We start from the raw sequence: 18,543 nt of genomic DNA, 5'->3' as shown, positions 1-18,543 counted from the left end.
CTTGTCTTTTTAAAAAGACATGTAAATGAAGACTGGGGAAAATGTAGGGTCCCATATATTTGCATTTAAAGGGAAAGGAACTTACTTACAAATGTGTGTGGTCTTCGTAATTAGTGCAATATGTGTGTTTGAGTATTTGAGTGCAACACATGTTGACAGGCTGGCTTCTTACATTCCATGAATTACTCTTGCTCATTAGCAGTTAGAGTATCTGTGAAGACTTTTGTGACACTTCAGTAACTCAGCCAATGATTAGCTGACAGACAGCAGTCAAAAGCTGATTTGGTATATGAACTTCCTTTGCTTAGCATTATTATATACAGTGGTACCTCGGGTTACAGATGCTTCAGGTTACAGACTCCGCTAACCCAGAAATGATACCTCGGGTTAAGAACTTTGCTTCAGGATAAGAACAGAAATCATGCAGCAGCAGCACGGCGGCAGTGGGAGGTCCCATTAGCTGAAGTGGTGCTTCAGGTTAAGAACAGTTTCAGGTTAAGAACGGACCTCAGGAACGAATTAAGTTCTTAACCCGAGGTACCACTGTATCTAGAATTATTCTCTGAGCTTCTGTGAAAAAGCTCTGACCCTCTATGCCATTTCTGTATTCACAGCATACTCTGAACAGAATCTGTCTCACTGAGATTCCTGCATTGCAGGAGGTTGGACTGGATAGCCCTTAGGGTCTCTTCCAACTCTACAATTCTGTGATTTTGGGGGGGGATATTCAGTCAAGCAGATGCAGAAGTAAATTGCACTTAGCTTTTTTCCCTTGCCAATGAAACAAACCTAAAAACCAATCAAAGTGCTATAACTAAACAAAAACAAAGCTACATTGTAGCCTGCTAAAGGAGGTGATGACACCTTACAGAATCACAGACTTGTAGAGTTGGAAGGGACCATGAGGGTCGTCTAGTCCAGTGTTTCCCAACCTTTTTTGGGCAAAGGCACACTTGTTTCATGAAAAAAATCTCGAGGCACACCACCATGCCAGATGGGGAAAGGTCACTTTTTACTTATGTAAAAATAAATAAATAAATAGTAACAGCATAGAAGGTAATGGTTAGGCTAGCATCCCTCTTCCAAATATGCTAGGTTTTTATTTGCAGGGACTGTTCTACATGGGAAAGCATTCAGCACTGTCATTCTCCCATCTGCCATCTGAATTGGTACTATTCTGGGTCAACTTACTCTGCTGCATGTGTAGATGAAAATGGCACCAAGTGTGGGGGAGGGGGCAGAACAGGTTTCAGATACAGGATATTAAGCATACACGTACTTCAGATTGAACTGGTTGCTTGCTTTGCAAGTTTTCATTTCCCAAATGACTGCCTTGGCAAGCGCAATACCTACCAGGCTCAACGCCGGTCTCGTGCTGCCGCTTCCCGCGCTCTCAAGGACCCGGGAGAAGGAAGGCGTGAAGGGAATCCCGAAGGCGCGGAAACCTCGAGCATGCGCAGGCCTTCCGCCTGCGACAGCCCAGTAGGCCGGCCGAAGCGAGCGGCGATGGGATGTGGGAGGGAGCTCGCTCGCCGCCCCGCGTGTGCCTATGTGGGGCACGTTACAGCCCCGTGACGTCAGCGCCACGCAGGCAGCCAGGCAGGCAGACGGCGAGAGCCCCACGCTGGGCGGCCTCTCCTCGCCGTCGCCGCCCCGCCTCTCGCCGCCCGACTCGCCCGCCTCCCTCCCACGGCACACCAGGCAACGTCTCGCACCGGTTGGGAAACACTGGTTTATCTCTTTGATGTCTGATGGGAGGGCATTCCACAGGGCGGGCGCCACTACCGAGAAGGCCCTCTGCCTGGTTCCCTGTAACCTCACTTTTCACAGTGAGGGAATTGCCAGAAGGCCCTTGGCACTGGATCTCAGTGTCTGGGCTGAACGATGGTGGCGGAGACGCTACTTCAGGTATACTGGACCGAAACCGCTTAGGGCTTTAAAGGTCAGCACCAACACTTTGAATTGTGCTCGGAAAGGTACTGGGAGCCAATGTAGGTCTTTCAAGACTGTCGTTACGTGGTCTCGGCGGCAGGTAGCAGCGCTCACAGCTTACGGACTGCACCGTGTAACAGGTGTCTGGCCCAGCAGCCTAAGGCGGACAAGCCACTGAAACAGGCATTCAGAATCCATTCATTTCATAAAACCTGCAGGGCTCAATCTCTGTGTTTGTGCATGTGTGTGTTTCTGTTTTGCCCAAGGGTCTGGGGGTGGGAGAGAGCTCTTTAGCATGATGCTTTTAAAACAATTAAATTATCAACAAATAAACCTGATGATACGAATAGCAACGTCAGGTGCTACCGGGGGGGGGGAGAAGGGGGCCTACTCGGAAGTAAATACTGCGTCCAGGCGCAATTAGCGCTGATTTAAGGTGCACCAAGACTGCCTAAAAACCTCACCAAAGATATGCAACAAAGCGCTTCGTTGCAGAGGGGAGAGTTTGTGCACCGTGGAGGCTGGAGGGCTTCTATTCTACATGCGGGGGTTGGGGGGGCGAGGAAAATGTGCTCCGTGGGGGGGGCGGGGAAGGCAAGAAAAGGAGCTGAGCTCTAACTATAGGCTCCCACGCTTGAGCAGGCCCGACTCGGTGGGGCGGACCACCCTCTCTCCTGGAGGAGGAGGAGGAGGAAGAGGAGGAGGAGATTCCCATCCACAGCGTGGCCTCCCGCGCTCCTGAACGGGAAATCTCTGCAGCCCAAGACTCCGCGAGGCAGCTCCTCCCTTCCTGCCTTGAGCCGCTGCCAGCCGCGCCCCCCTCCCCAGTTATCTGCTGCCTGCCAAGCCCCGCCCCTCTTCATTGTCCTCCCCTTCTGTTTATACACAAAGACCCCCCATCTTCTTCCCCCTTCCCCTTCCTCCATCCCTCGCTTTTTTCCTCTCTTTCCTTTTTTTTAAAAAATATTTTCTCTTCCCCTTCTTTTTTTCCCCCCTTTCTTTTTTCTCTTTCTCCCCCCCCCTCCCCGCCCTCCTGCCTTCCTGGGTTAAAGGATTTGAGCAATGGGTCTGGAGGTGGAGCTCGTCGGAGGATTAGCCCGACTCGCCAGCCTCCCTCCCACGGCACACCAGGCAACGTCTGGCGGCACACTAGTGTGCCGCGGAACACCGGTTGGGAAACACTGGTCTAGTCCAACCCCCTGAATTGTAGGAAACTTTCACCCACCCATGACCCTGAGATTAAGAGTCTCATAGTTCAGGTGGCAGTGTTCTGGGGAAAATGACTTTGGCAGTCCCACATATCATTTGGCCCAGTGGGTTTTGACTATACTCGATTTTGGCCTTAGGCACGATCACCAGTAATAATAATAATAATAATAATAATAATAATAATAATAATAATAATAATAATTTATTATTTGTACCCCGCCCATCTGGCTGGGTTTCCCCAGCCACTCTGGGCTACTTCCAACAAAGATTAAAAATACATTAAAATGTCACACATTAAAAACTTCCCTAAACAGGGCTGCCTTCAGATGTCTTCTAAATGTCAGGTAGTTGTTTATCTCTTTGACATCTGATGGGAGGGCATTCCACAGGGCGGGTGCCACTACCGAGAAGGCCCTCTGCCAGAATATAACCACCATGTAAGTTGTGGACCTTCTGTATATTACTGTCAGGAAGGTCGGGGGGGGGGGAGCAAAGTGTGCTGCAAAGGATGCTTGTGGTTGAACTAGATTGGCTGAGTGGGTGACCTTCATACCAGTCCTAGTAACAGGAGGCTTTGTCAGCTCAGGTATAAGAAGGCATCAATTTCTATTCCATCATATATTCATCCCATGCAGCACTATTTCTGCTGCACTGCAGCATGGCTTCTAACAAAACCACATTATTTGTCTCACGGTCCACTATGGTGAAATTTTAAGTACGGTAATTAATTCTGTTATTCCACATCATTGCAATGCAAAGGGGATGCAATTCAAATTGGGGGTGGGGAGTTATATATCTTTTGATCACATTCACTGGATGTGGGATGAAGAAGTGAACATTGGCAATTGCTGCTTCCATTTTGTTGGTTGTCAAAAAGGATGTAGAATATTCTGTGCCAAAGAGCCAAGAGACTGTAGCATTGTTAGGGGCACCCACAGGACGGAATCTGTATCTTTAAGAGATGTGCAGAATGGAAATTCATTATGGTGTGCCTTCTCCTGTCATTAAAACCCTATGATGTCGAAAGGCTGCATAATTTGGCCGCACAATTTGAAGTATTGTGCCACCTTAAATAAATCATGTTGTGATAATGGGATGGTTGCAGGATCTTCTCCTTGCTGTCACTTTCCTTGGAGTAGGGCATTTGGAGCACCACCTTATCAGAATATTGCTAAATTCAGCAATGACACTTACAATGTCAACATAGTTTATCTGCCTCAGATAAGCAGAACAGAATGGTGCAGAAATTTATTTCCACTCATATCTCTGTATTCTCTCATAACTGTAGAGTTCACTCAGCCTGCTAAACATAGTAATACTTTAGCTAACACATCTATCAGCACAATTATTTATACTATAGAAGATACAACAGTATTGTTTGATAGGGTGCCTATTTTTTTAAATAGTGAATGTCCTGAGGGCAGTGGGAACTGTAGGATTTTTTTTCTATATGAAATTTTGCACTGCCTAGGCAACATTCACATAGATTATCTTAAATAACACTTGCTCTGTTTATGACGTTATTAATAATCACTTTTTCTAAAGGTCTTCACATTCATCCCTGCTAGTAACAGTGCTCTTTTTCTTAAAAAATGTTTAGGGGTACTCTCATTTTCCTAATCATATTGAAATACTGCCCATCAATGAGGCTAAACTTAGATTCACAAAATGTTTAGGGCTGTGCGTGCCTCTGCGTCCCCCCGGGGGGGGGGTAAGCACTGGAAATAGGGTGATTACTGTCATTTTGCAATCCAAGAACCAAGGCTAAGAGAGGCTGGTTTAGCAGACCTGTTTCCCCACCATCTGCAATTACTAGTATATATTGCAGTTGTACCTTCTATAGGATTGCCTGTCCTACTGCATTTGGCTCCCCTTCCCCTTTATCCCCAAGGACACAAGGACCTATGCATGTGGCAGAACAACAAGCAAGAGCTCCCTCTCACGGGACTTAGGGGGAAGTAGGAAGCAGGAGCTATCAGTCCTGGCAACTGTGCTATGGAAGCTGGTCCTGACAAGCATTTTGGGTAGGCCAATTACTAGGATCACATGTAAACAGCTTGCTCATTTGGTTTGTTCACTTCTCGTATCTCAGTGAACTACCGTATTTTTCACCCTATAGGACGAACTTTTTCCCCTCCCAAAATGAAGGGGAAATGTGTGTGCGTCCTATGGGGCGAATGCAGGCTTTCGCTGAAGCGTGGAGAGCGAGAGGAGTCGGTGCGCACCGACCCCTCTTGCTCTCCAGGCTTCAGGAAGCTATCCTCCAAACCAGGTCGGGGGACAGCGGGGAGGCACAGCGCCACCATCCCGCTGTTCCCCAACCTGGTTTGGAGGCTGGCGCTGGGGAGAAGCGCGCGTCTCCCCACCGCCAGCCCCACAAGCTCGGGGGACAGATATCCGCAAGCCTGGGAAGACCGGCGCGACTTCCCACCGGGCTCCCTAGGCTTGCGGATAGCAGCCTGTTCTGGGGGCTGGGGTCGGGGGAAGCTCGGGCATCCCCCGCCCCAGCCCCGCACCTGGGGAAAAAATAAATTTCCCCCCCTTTATTTCCCCCCCAAAAAACTAGGTGCGTCCTATAGGCCGGTGTGTCCTATGGGGCAAAAAATATGGTATTTCTTTCATAATTTTCCTTTGTCATGTTCAAGATATCCCTGCAGCAACTGCATATATGTTAGAATACGAACTAATATCTTTCAGTGCAGTCAGTGCAGCAGTAATTTCCCTTCAGCACTTAAGTAGCATTTTTTAAAGTCCCCAGAGTGCATTATGCATTTTTTAAATGGTAAACATACTAATATTTATCAGCCTAAACTGCTTTATAAATCCCACTGAACACTGCTGACGTATTATTTGGCTGTGATCATCTAGCAAATCTTATGTAATAAAAGTGGGGCTTCCCGTTTGCTGGCAATGGGGAAAGCAAAGCAAAACATACCCATGTTTTCACTTAGCTCTGCTTCTCATAGCCCTAAGCTCTAAAGCTGTATGGATCATGATATGATGTTCTATATGTAACAGCTTTTAATCCTTGTATATGCTTCCCACAAAACCATCTGTGAACTTATACAATAATGGCAAGTATATTATATGGTTAGACACAGGCCAGAACTGGGGCGGGGAGGCGGGAGGTGGGCCAATTGGCATAGGCCTACGATTTTGAGGGAGCTTGTTCTGGGTCTGCCTGGTAGAGGCAAAGGTTATTGAAATGCTTGGCCATATTACCAGCTTTGCAAGGCTCTAGTTCGACAGTCTGAATTCAAAAATAGAAAGAAATGTTAAATTGGGAAAGATATGTCCTTAGCCCTGTTCTGCAAAAACGAGACTGCAAAGGAAACTAAGATTTCCCAAAACTGAGGGACACCTTACTGATCCATATTAAATACGGTGACATTCTTCCCTGGCTAGTCAGTTCAATAAAAACATACAGTTGCAGCTTTTGTGGTAAATAGTGAAGTTTGGTGTTTTGAGAATTCAGGTCCATTTTGTTTTGACCAGCTGCTTGTATCTATATTGTTTAACCCAAAACCAAAAGAAAATATGCCTCAAGATTTATGAAATGCTCTCCCCAGGAAAGCTCACCTAGCACTTTCGTTAATTATCTTTAGGTGCCAGGCAAAAACATTTCTCTTCTCCCAGACCTTTGTTTAATTAGCCAATCTATAACCTTTTAAATTGTGTGTAGGGGGTTATTGTTTTGGTTTGTTATTATGGTTATTATTTTGTGTTTTTATATTGTAAATTGCCCTGTGATCTTCTGATGAAGAGTGGTATAGAAATTTTATTAATAATAATTTTAAAAGAACACTGTGTTGTAGGTACACTTGTAAAGCAACAGAATTTTAAGACCACTCAACACAAAATATATGTTTTACCACCTGTAACACTGCCTGTGTAGTTTATATCACTTGCCAAAACAACAACAACAACAACAAAAAACCACAACCCCAACTACGTGGGGAAAGCATCAAGGGTCCTTAAAAAATTATCTTTGTAATATCAGAAATTTAAAAAGCCCCAACTCTGGGTACCCCTTCAGTCAGTCACATTATGGAACAGAATCATTCTGTAGCAGATCTAATGTTTTGGGCTCTTGAAAAGCCGTATACAGATAAGATTTTGTAAAGGAAAGAAACAGTGTAGATATTGAGGCTAAAAACTTTGCCCCACGTGGGCTTAATGAAGAGCTAGATTTTCTCTTGTACAATTATAAGCTTTGGAGACACTCCCCTGAGGTATTTTGGACTACCATGCTTACCATTTAAAGTCCTTTTTAATCACATATGATTCTTCATTATATATATTATTTCTTTCTTTCAGACAATAATTCAAGTCCCAGTTAATGTGAATACGAGATATAGCTAACAGAGATCCTCTGCAGTTTGATTTTTAGTTTAAGTAGGGTATACATGCAATTTGTGTATTATCAATTTAGTTTGTATCAATTAAGTGTTGAGAATATATTGTTCATTTGATGTATTGTCTTTTATAGCCCCTGAAAGTCTTAAAATGATAATTGGCCAAAACATGTTTTGAAAATAAAATCCACTCCCCACCCCCCGGTACTTTAATTAAAATATCAGTTTGTGATATTTGTGAAGCTTTGCTCAAACTATTAGTCACTTAAAGGTAAAGGGACCCTGACCATTAGGTCCAGTCATGGCCGACTCTGGAGTTGCGGCGCTCATCTCACTTTATTGGCTGAGGGAGCCGGCGTACAGCTTCCGGGTCATGTGGCCAGCATGACTAAGCCGCTTCTGGCGAACCAGAGCAGCGCACGGAAACGCCGTTTACCTTCCCGCCAGAGCGGTACCTATTTATCTACTTGCACTTTGATGTGCTTTCAAACTGCTAGGTTGGCAGGAGCAGGGACTGAACAACGGGAGCAACCCCGTCACGGGGATTCGAACCGCCGACCTTCTGATCGGCAAGTCCTAGGCTCTGTGGTTTAACCCACAGCGCCACCCGCGTCACTTACTTTCTGTTAAATAACTGATTACTCAGTATATGGAATTCATGCATAAAATCATTTTCTGTAGAACAGTTGTGCTTTATTCTCGAAAACTGACCATATTGTAGGTTGTGCCTTGGTGATCTGGAGTGAGAACTATCAAACCTTAAATATGTGTTTCTACCACGACCACCGGATTCCTTTAACGGAATACCCTTCAAAGGGAGGGGTAGGTGATGGCCACAACCTCCCTTCTAACACACAACACATTTTCCAATGCCTAACTGCCAAACCTTACAAAGTTGTGATGATTTGTTCCGTGCAGAATGCAGGCAGAGCGCTGGGCCCATGACCACTTAAATGCGGCAAACCATGCCCCCCAGATAGCTGGATTGGCCGGCTGAGGGCGTAACGCGGGCCCAGGACTCACTGTGATACAGGGGGCCCAACCATGCCCTCCTGCAAAGTGTGGGAAGCGAGTCCCGCTCGCAACTCCTTCCCTAACAGAAGAGGAGAGGCTTTGCCATTCTTATAATCATATATTCAAATATTATTCAAGCCAAGTTAGCCAAAACTTCTGATTGGTCCATTTTCTTCCCTCTACAAACCTTTAGCTGAAAATCCAGCAGTGTTACTACCAAGGAAACCACAAGGAAAGATTCCCTTGCCACCACCAGATCCAAGAAAACCATTACAACCATCTCAGTCAGGAACACATCCAGCACCATCACAGCCAAGGACACCACTACAGCCACAACCAGGGGAACATGTGCAGCCATCACAGCCAAGAATACACCTACAGATTCCAGAAATAAGAATACCTTTGAAGCCATCAGATCCACAAATAATCGTACAACCACCATTGCAAGGAATACCTCTTCAGCCACCAGATTCCAGAACTCCTTTACGGCCATCATCACCAGGATTTAAAGCAGGATCAAAACCTTCCTTGCCTGGGTCAAGTGGGATATTTATGGAAACTGGACAGGCAGGACCTCCTGGTACAGTTTTAATGTCGGAAAAAGGACGGAAAAAAAGCAAAAATGGCCAAAATGGCCAGAATAACATGCTGGTTTCTGAAGGGTCTGCTGGAGCACCAGGTGAGCAGATTATCTCTGAGTTACTTGTTGTTTCTTGTCATTGATAAAATATGCATATTTATTCAGAATGCGGTGATCAGATGTTCTGTGTAAAAAATATGGCTGTTTGTTCCATACCAACATACCTGGGGAATCCAATCCTCCTTACCTTAGCATGTTGGGATTTACGATGCTCTGGGGTCGCCCAGAGGCTCCCTCAGTCCCACTGACCTTTCCGAGTGTCCTCCCGGTAAGCACAACTCTGGAATGGCACGTTCCTTCGTTCCAGTGTGCCCTTCAGTGACATCTTCCAGATGAAAGATGCATGCTAATCTTCTGGCATAACGCAGCAAGAAGAACGAACCATCCATAGATCTAAACTTTATTTATTTATACTATATACAGACACAGAATCATGGCTCTCTCTCATTCAGCTCCAAGAGAGAACAGGCAGGCAACTAGTAAAAGTGAAAGTACATTACATAGTACATACAGATAGGACTGTATCCTGTTCTCATGCTTCTTCTCAGACAGTCATGTGAATTACACCAATCACATAATGCAGCCTCGGAGGAGTGATTTGCTAACATTGCACACCACTTCAGTGGAGGATAGCAGCCATTCCTATCTGCAATATCGCTGCTTCCCACCAACATTGTATAGATAGTAGCAGGAGCCACTATGTATATTCCTTTCTTCACTAAAACATGCAGGAAGGGAATGAGAATGTGCCAGGTCATGGCCCTCTAAATTCTTCATTTAAATAGCAGTAATTAAACCACTTACCGGTAGTCTACTATAATGCTACTCATTTCAAAAGGACCACTCCAAAAATTCTGAGAAATGCAGATACAGCAGTTACTAAGTACTATAGTACAGATGCTGGTGGTACTGGAATTAATCACATTTGACAGGAGGGGTGTTTCATTATTAGAGACTGTAAATTTGCTTGAAATACGCATCTTTTTCATACTTGTTTGTAGGTTATCCAAAACTTCCACGGCCTCCCTCTACAACTGCACAAGGTAATCCCACGTTTTCAGATTTTTTTTCTTTTCTTTTTGCTAATTCCCATAACTTGCTTGCTGGCATTTAATAAAGCAGTTTATAGCATAAATACTATTTCAGATGACAGTAAGAAACTATTTCTTCTAGTATAGTTTCAAAATCTGAAACTTATAAACTACTTTCCCTGAATCATCCTCCTGCCCCGCTGCCTCCTCTGTTCACTCTTCAGATTCCTGGCTGTCCCTGACACCTAGAGATCATTATTTAGTAATTTGTATACAGCCCTTCATCCACAGTTCTCAGGGCAGTTCACAAGATGCATGTAAAAGGCTATTAACTAAGTAAATAAACAAAGAGAGAGGATCTTTAAATACCTCCTTGTTGCTTTCCCTCTGTTTACAAAGGAAAGCTTGTGATATTCTTCTCTCTCAGGTATCCTACCCACGTAGGAACACAAAGGCTGATGCTGAAAATAGGCATATATGTCAGCATAGTGTCTGGGCTTCAACATATGGCTGAGTGCTGGCATTGGATCCATACATTGTGGCATGCACACAGATCCAATAATTTGTATCTAGTAGTTTATTACCTTCAATCTTCATGCAAGGCTAGGCATGGAGAGACTTAGCTAACCATAGCCCTTCCTTCAGCTAAAGATCAGAAAATATTCTACTGTCATCTTAAACTGTTTAAAGTAATTGATTGTTGACATGTTCCAGACCCGACTGTGTGCAGGTGACTGCAGAGAGCATAGCACTGCTGCTAAGACTTGGATAAAGTTAGCTTTCTCATATTAGGCTGTTATGTGGCTCCACTGTTTAAGAAAAGCCACTGAAATAATGGAGATTAAGATAATGGTGAGCTTCATTGTTTGCTTTGCTTTAGTTGGCAATCTATTGTATCAACATCTTAAAAACTTATATAGTGTGTATATACAAATGCTGTAATAGTTACCTGAAAATTTATCTGACTGCAGTTGGAGGTGTGGTTCTGCAGTCTGTTAAGCAGGGGTGAGGAACTCCAAGTCTGGAGGCCAAATGTGCCCCTCCAGGCCTCTGTCTGGCTCCTGGGACCCTTCCCAGGCTATGCCCCCTCCCTACTGGTCCTGCTCCTTGCCCTCCCAGGGACAATAGGTTTGCAGGGCCCAGAAAGGAGCAGCTACTATGTAGAAGGACACACTGACTGAAGAAGAAATCAATCAAAGTAAGTGTATTGTACTAGCTGAAAGCCATGTCAATTCCATACAATCACAAATTAAAGAATAAAAGGAAATAGCTACAAAGATGTTAAACTGGAGGTAAGTGAAAGTAAATTAAAACACCACTTTTGAATGTGTGTATGGAACAGTTGCAGCAAGGGAATATGCAGAGACTATTTAGAAAAGTACTTCAGTGGGAAGGACTGGGTAGGGGAAGCTAAATCCATCCACAGCACTCCTTAGAATGACTTTTTTCTAAGCAGGCTCTGCATGCACTACACTGCTCTGCTAGGTGGATGAAGTAGAAGAATTGTACATATATTACTCTTAGATGGATTGCAACAACTGCTTGTCCACTTTGAACTTCGTTACTTATAAGGAATGGTCACTTTCATTGTGCCAACACATGGGACTAAAATCGAAGGTTTGCAATGAAAGCAGTCTATTTAGCAAGTTTGTGTTATGCAACACACTTACCCCTTAGCAGTTGTGAAATAGAGCATGTTGCAGTAGCCTCCATGTGGTGGTTGTGATCTGTAGATTGGCCTAGTACTCTCTGCATTGGGCCTTCTTGGAGAAGCCCAAAGGCTTAAAGCCATGAAAGTCATCTTCATGTGGTGGTAATCTCTTTTAGCATAATTGGTATGTGGTACGTAAAGCATATAGCTATATCCATTGTGTTTATTCATTCCACACACTTTTGGTGATGTAGAACTAAGACAGTGTTGCCTAAACATTTGTTGCTGAATGAGATAGGGATAATATTGCTATTCACTTTGTAGATGATAGGAAAAGTGTAAATAGAAGAGGACCTTCAGTCGTCCCAACAGTGGTAAAACTGCAAAAGGTGTGCTTGTTTTGTTTTTGTTCAATTAAGGGCATGGGGAGAACTTTGTGTATAAGACCAGCTAAAGCACTTGTAATGCTGCATTATGTGTCTAAATTATGATCACTTCTTCATTCTAGGAGCAGCTGTTACTTCACCAGTGTCATTCTCTGCTGGTCTCACTCAGAAGCCTTTCCCTAATGGTGTGGGTGTGGTACATTTCAACAAAGTGCTTGTAAATGATGGAAACCATTATAACCCTAAAACAGGTATTGAAAGGTTCATAATTGATAAAGGGAAACGGGAGCAGAATCTATTGAATGATTTTTTAAATTTTTAAATTCTGTAGAATTTAAATGCATTCCGGCATTTTCTCAACTTGTACCTGCTTATATAAAGCAGCTTAATAGGAGGTTCCCTTCCGGTCCAAGTCAGTGTGAGAGCAGACACTACTGATACATTTAATAATAATAATAATAATAATAAATTTTATTTATATCCCGCCCTCCCCAGCCGAAGCCGGGCTCAGGGCGGCTAACAACAATCAAATAATCAGTCAAATAATCACACAATCTAAAAATATTTCATTATAAAAATTAATTAAATCAAATTGATGGCAACCAATTAAGCAAAATTCTGAGCAGGTTGCCAGAGGAGGGAGTCAGGCTGCGCCCTGACCAAAAGCCTGGCGGAACAACTCTGTCTTGCAGGCCCTGCGGAAAGATGTCAGGTCCCGCAGGGCCCTAGTCTCTTGTGACAGAGCATTCCACCAGTTTGGAGCCGCAGCCGAGAAGGCCCTGGCTCTAGTTGAGGCCAGCCTAACCTCTCTGAGGCCTGGGACCTTGAGGATGTTATTATTTGCAGACCGTAGGTTTCTCTTTGGGGCATACCAGGAGAGGCGGTCCCGTAGGTACGAGGGTCCTAGGCCGTATAGGGCTTTAAAGGTTAAAACCAGCACCTTAAACCTGATCCTGTACTCCACCGGGAGCCAGTGCAGCTGGTATAATACCGGATGAATGTGTTCTCGCAGCGAAGACCCCATAAGGAGTCTCGCCGCGGCATTCTGCACCCGCTGGAGTTTCTGGGTCAGTCTCAAGGGCAGCCCCACGTAGAGCGAGTTACAATAATCCAGTCTGGAGGTGACCGTCGCATGGATCACAGTGGCTAGGTCAGGACGAGAGAGATAAGGGGCCAACTGCTTAGCTTGGCGGAGATGAAAAAATGCCGCCTTTGTTATAGCTGTAATCTGCGCCTCCATAGAGAGGGAGGTATCGAAGATTACACCCAAACTCTTAACGGCCGGTGCTGGCACTAATTGCACCCCCGCAAGAGATGGGAGTTGCCCCCTCGATCCCATATCGTCCCGCCCCAGCCAGAGGACCTCTGTCTTCGAAGGATTTAACTTCAACCGGCTCCCACGTAACCATCCAGCCACAGCTTCCAGACATCTGGTCAGTGTGTCTGGGGCCGAGTCAGGATGGCCATCCATCAACAGATAGAGTTGGGTGTCATCAGCATACTGATGGCAACCCAGCCCAAAACTCCGGACAAGCTGGGCAAGGGGGCGCATAAAGATGTTAAAAAGCATCGGGGAGAGAATTGCACCCTGAGGCACTCCACACACCAAGGAGTGGCGTGATGACAATTCCCCCCCAAGCGCCACCCTCTGTCCCCGACCAGAGAGAAACGAGCGCAGCCATTGAAGGACTGTGCCCTGGATCCCCACGTCGGCAAGGCGGTGGTCCAGGAGTTCGTGATCGACCATGTCAAAGGCTGCTGACAGATCTAGAAGAATCAGCAGCCCCGACCCGCCTCGATCCAGCTGCCTGCGGAGATCATCTGTTAGGGCGACCAGAACCGTCTCGGTCCCATGACCAGCGCGGAAGCCGGACTGGAATGGATCCAGAGCAGATGTTTCATCCAGAAACCTAACAAGCTGTTCAGCAACCGCTCTCTCAATCACCTTACCCAGGAATGGAAGATTCGAGACCGGGCGGTAATTGGATAGATCTGAGGGATCTAATGATGTTTTCTTTAAGAGCGGACGCACCACCGCCTCCTTCAGTTCCCCTGGGAATATCCCGGTGCCAAGGGACAAATTGATGATATCCCCCAGGGGGCCCCGCACCTCGTCTGGACACGCTCTAATCAGCCATGACGGGCACGGGTCAAGAGGACAGGTGGTGGGCTTTCCAGCTTGGAGGAATCTGTCCACATCGGCTGGAGATATCCGGTCAAAGTGGTCCAATACTGGACCCGAGGACAGTCGAGGGGCCTCCAGTTCCTTTATTGTATCCAAATTGGCAGGGAGGTCATGGCGGAGCAACAGGACCTTCTCCGCAAAAAAGCTCGCAAATGCCTCACAGCTGTGTGTCAGATTGTTATTTAAATTTGGCTGTCCTTCAAGGGACGTTAAAGACCGAATTATACTAAATAATTGCGCCGGGCGAGAGCTAGCGGATGCAATGGAGGCCGAGAAGTAAGACTTCTTAGCGGCCTTCACTGCCATCTCATAGGTTTTCATAAAAACCCTATAAGATGTTCTTGAGGCTCCGTCACGGGCACCCCGCCATACTCGCTCTAGCCGTCTGAGGTCCCGCTTCATTTTCCGAAGCTCCTCGGTAAACCAGGGAGCCCGGTTTCTGCGGGGTCGCAGAGGGCGCTTAGGTGCGATCTCATCGATGGCTGCCAGGAGCTGGGTATTCCAGCCCTCAACAAGCTCAATCAATGAGTCGCCAGGGGGAGTAAGGTCCCGCAAGGCTTGACGGAATCTATCCGGGTCCATCAGCCTCTGCGGGCGAGCCCAAATCGGCTCGCCACCTAAGCAGGGTGGGGGTGGAAAGTCAATCCTGGCTTTCAGAGCGTAGTGATCAGACCATGGCACCTTCATCGAAGGAGACATGATCACATCTATACCGGCACCAAAGATCAAATCCAGCGTGTGGCCTGCTTGATGTGTGGGGCCCGAAACAAACTGGGAGAGCCCTAGTGTCGCCATGGAAGACACCAGGTCCAGAGCCTGTGAGGAGGGAGTGGCATCAGCATGGAAGTTGAAGTCTCCCAATACCAATAGGTTAGGGAACTCCAAGGCCCAGCCGGCCACCGCCTCCAGCAGGCCTGACAGGGTGGCTGCTGGTGCGCTAGGTGGCCGGTACACCAGCCAGACAGCCAAGCTCTCCTCGGAGCCCCACACTAGGCCAACACATTCAATGCCGGGGATCGATGGCGATGGTAGAGCCCTGAAAGAACAATTTTCCCGGATTAATACTGCCACCCCTCCCCCCCGGCCCACAGTCCGTGACTGGTGGAGGACGGTGAAACCCGGGGGCACCATCTCTCGTAAGGTAACAGTTACCCCTTCGCGCACCCAGGTCTCCGTCACACAAGCCAGGTCGACTCCCTGCGAGATAAAGAAATCTCGCAGGGTAGCGGTTTTGTTGCCTATAGACCTGGCATTGCACAACACCAGTGAAGGAGGTGAGTAATCCTTGCTCACCATACCCTCGTCTCTCGGGATGGGGCGCAGATTGGAAGGGGTACGAGCATATCCGTATCTCGATCCCCTTCGCCTATAACATCTGCCCCCACCGCCATACCTCCCTCGCCCCTCCACGGTAGCAATCCCAGGCCTCATACTAACCTCCATTTACAAAATAAAAACAAAACAACCAAAGACAATTATGCCCAAACAAAACCAATCCCCACCCCACTCAATATTCAACCCCCAAAACAGAACAAGATGGAACAAACAAAATTACATAGATAAAAACCACCATTCACGGTGGTACAACAAGTAAACAATAAAAGCACCTTTAAAACACCTTAAAATATATATAAACACCTTTAACATTTGCAGCAGATAATGAAATAATATAATATTATAAAAAACAACAACCCCCATTTAAGGTGCTGCAAATTAAAAGCAATTAAAACATTTAAAGCTATTTTGTCCATTGCTGCCGGTAGCTGCTCTGTCCTCTAAACTGTAATGGTAGTGCAGGCCCCGCCCCCTAGGCCGGATGGAGTTGGCAGAAAAGGGAGCGGTCCTCCCAACACTCACGCGAGCAGCAGCACCAGCAGTCGTGTCCCGGAGGCCTCTCCCAGGCCTCTTATGCTGTGGCGATGAGTGCAGGCCCCGCCCCCTAGGCCGGATGGAGTTGGCAGAAAAGGGAGCGGTCCTCCCAACACTCACGCGAGCAGCAACACCAGCAGTCGTGTCCCGGAGGCCTCTCCCAGGCCTCTTATGCTGTGGCGATGAGTGCAGGCCCCGCCCCCTAGGCCGGATGGAGTTGGCAGAAAAGGGAGCGGTCCTCCCAACACTCACGCGAGCAGCAGCACCAGCAGTCGTGTCCCGGAGGCCTCTCCCAGGCCTCTTATGCTGTGGCGATGAGTGCAGGCCCCGCCCCCTAGGCCGGATGGAGTTGGCAGAAAAGGGAGCGGTCCTCCCAACACTCACGCGAGCAGCAGCACCAGCAGTCGTGTCCCGGAGGCCTCTCTCTGGCCTCTTATGCTGTGGCGATGAGTGCAGGCCCCGCCCCCTAGGCCGGATGGAGTTGGCAGAAAAGGGAGCGGTCCTCCCAACACTCACGCGAGCAGCAGCACCAGCAGATCCCTCAAGCTGCTGAGGCTGGCATTAACTCCATTGCTAACATCCATTTCTTTTAATCTACCCAATATTGTTTAGTCCTTGAGCATGCTGTCTTCCCCCCATAAATCACAAATACAAGTGGCAGAACTGAAGGATTTAATGTTGGGAGAACTTGCTAACAGCAGACACCATTGCATTCTTTCCTATGCATTGGGGAACTGAAGTGAAATCACAATCAGCTCAGTGGATAAAAATGTATAATAAGCATGTGCAGGAGCTAAGGGAGAATGAGCTCATAAGAGGAATTTTATGTGAAGAACTCCTCTTCGTTGTCATGCCAAATAAAATATGACACGTTCAGATTAAATGCCCTTTATTTCCTCCCAGTTATTGTACTGACATACTTGTGTTATTTGAAAAAGCGGTAGGAATTGGACTTGGGCCAACTGTACACGTGTGTTTTGATTAATGTGTGTCTTCATTGCAGGCGTCTTTACATCTCCCTATGAAGGTCGTTATCTGATCACAGCTGTTCTAGCTCCAGAGAGAGATGAATACGTAGAAGCTGTGCTGTCCGTTTCCAATGCAAGTATTGCTCAGCTCCACACAGCTGGCTACAGGAGAGAGCTGCTCGAACACCACCGACCACGATCAGGGAAACGAACTTGTGGTGGAACGGGGGCTTTCCATCTTGTTCTTCACCTCAAAGCTGGAGCTGAAGTAAGCGTTGTAGTTACTGGGGGCAAGCTGGCCTACACAGACTCTGATGAAATATACTCCACATTCAGTGGGGTGTTTCTATATCCTTCCCTTTCTCATGCATAGAGGGGAGTAATGAATAAATGGTGAAGCTTTAATATTCCTCATTTTTTTTCATCACCTTCAATACTTCTGTTTTAAGTGCAGTCCTTACATGACTATATTTTCTTTCCCTCAGTTGACTTTCTTTTAGATTATGGACAGTAGTTACTATGGGGGTATCACTGAAATATGTTCAAAGTAAATTATGCACTGTTTATTAACTTTTGAAATAGAGACTTTATAATTGCAATCCTGAGTCATTGAAGCTAGTTAAATAAATTTAAAAATTAACCTTGTGAAACTATCTTGTTTTCATGCATTATCCTTAAAATGCTGAAAGCAGCAAAGGAGGTCCTTTTCACTTAAGTTTGAACTAGCTGTTGAAAATTATAGCAGTGATTGCAGCAATAACTTTTGTATTTCACTTTCTAGTCTTCAAAGCATTTCATGTGCATTAACTTGTTCTTGTAAATCATGTTGTCATCATATTTTAGATAGGGGGAATGGAGCCCAAGGCCACAGAGTAAATTCAGGAAAAAGGTGATATTTGAACTACTATGCTAGAAGTACGAGGTTCACACAGAATTAGGTTCTTGTAAGTATCTGATGTCCTAAAAGCTTTCATCTGGGAAAAGTGGAAGTTGAGAACAGGCATAATACAACATGGTCTAAATATCATCAATCCCTTATGTGTTTGTTTTTGCAGCAGACTAAATACTAAAAAGCAAAGACACCCAGCCAAATAGGCCACACCCTCCTTTTTCTGCACTTGGTAATCTACTAATGGTGCTAGGAATTCCTGCAGCCAAGGAAAGAACATCCCTCATGAGGCCTGTGAAATTTCTCTTCTTGTCTTGCTTCTTCACTCTTGCAGTTCATCCAAGTTATTACAAACTTGTAGCCTACCCTAAAATACTGAAGATGGCGCTACATGTACTTGTTCTATAATTTATG

At 46.1% G+C, this 18,543-nt stretch overlaps 1 protein-coding gene across 1 annotated transcript in view; it reads left to right on the top strand.

Annotated features, from left to right (window-relative positions):
* Nucleotides 1–17,645, top strand: part of EMILIN2 (elastin microfibril interfacer 2) — a 42,859-nt gene extending 25,214 nt beyond the window's left edge. Inside the window, exons 5-8 of the mRNA XM_081205562.1 lie at nt 8,704–9,189; nt 10,152–10,193; nt 12,341–12,469; nt 17,276–17,645. Of these exons, the coding sequence (XP_081061688.1) occupies nt 8,704–9,189; nt 10,152–10,193; nt 12,341–12,469; nt 17,276–17,613 (995 nt within the window). The 3' untranslated portion in view covers nt 17,614–17,645. The remainder of the gene's footprint in view (nt 1–8,703; nt 9,190–10,151; nt 10,194–12,340; nt 12,470–17,275) is intronic.
* The last annotated feature ends 898 nt before the right edge of the window (nt 17,646–18,543 follow it).

This window comes from Podarcis bocagei (genome assembly GCF_964188305.1).
Source record: "Podarcis bocagei genome assembly, chromosome: 8".
NCBI lineage: Eukaryota > Metazoa > Chordata > Lepidosauria > Squamata > Lacertidae > Podarcis > Podarcis bocagei.
The sequence above is the reverse complement of the archived record's forward strand: the minus strand, read 5'-3'. Positions and strand labels throughout refer to the sequence as shown.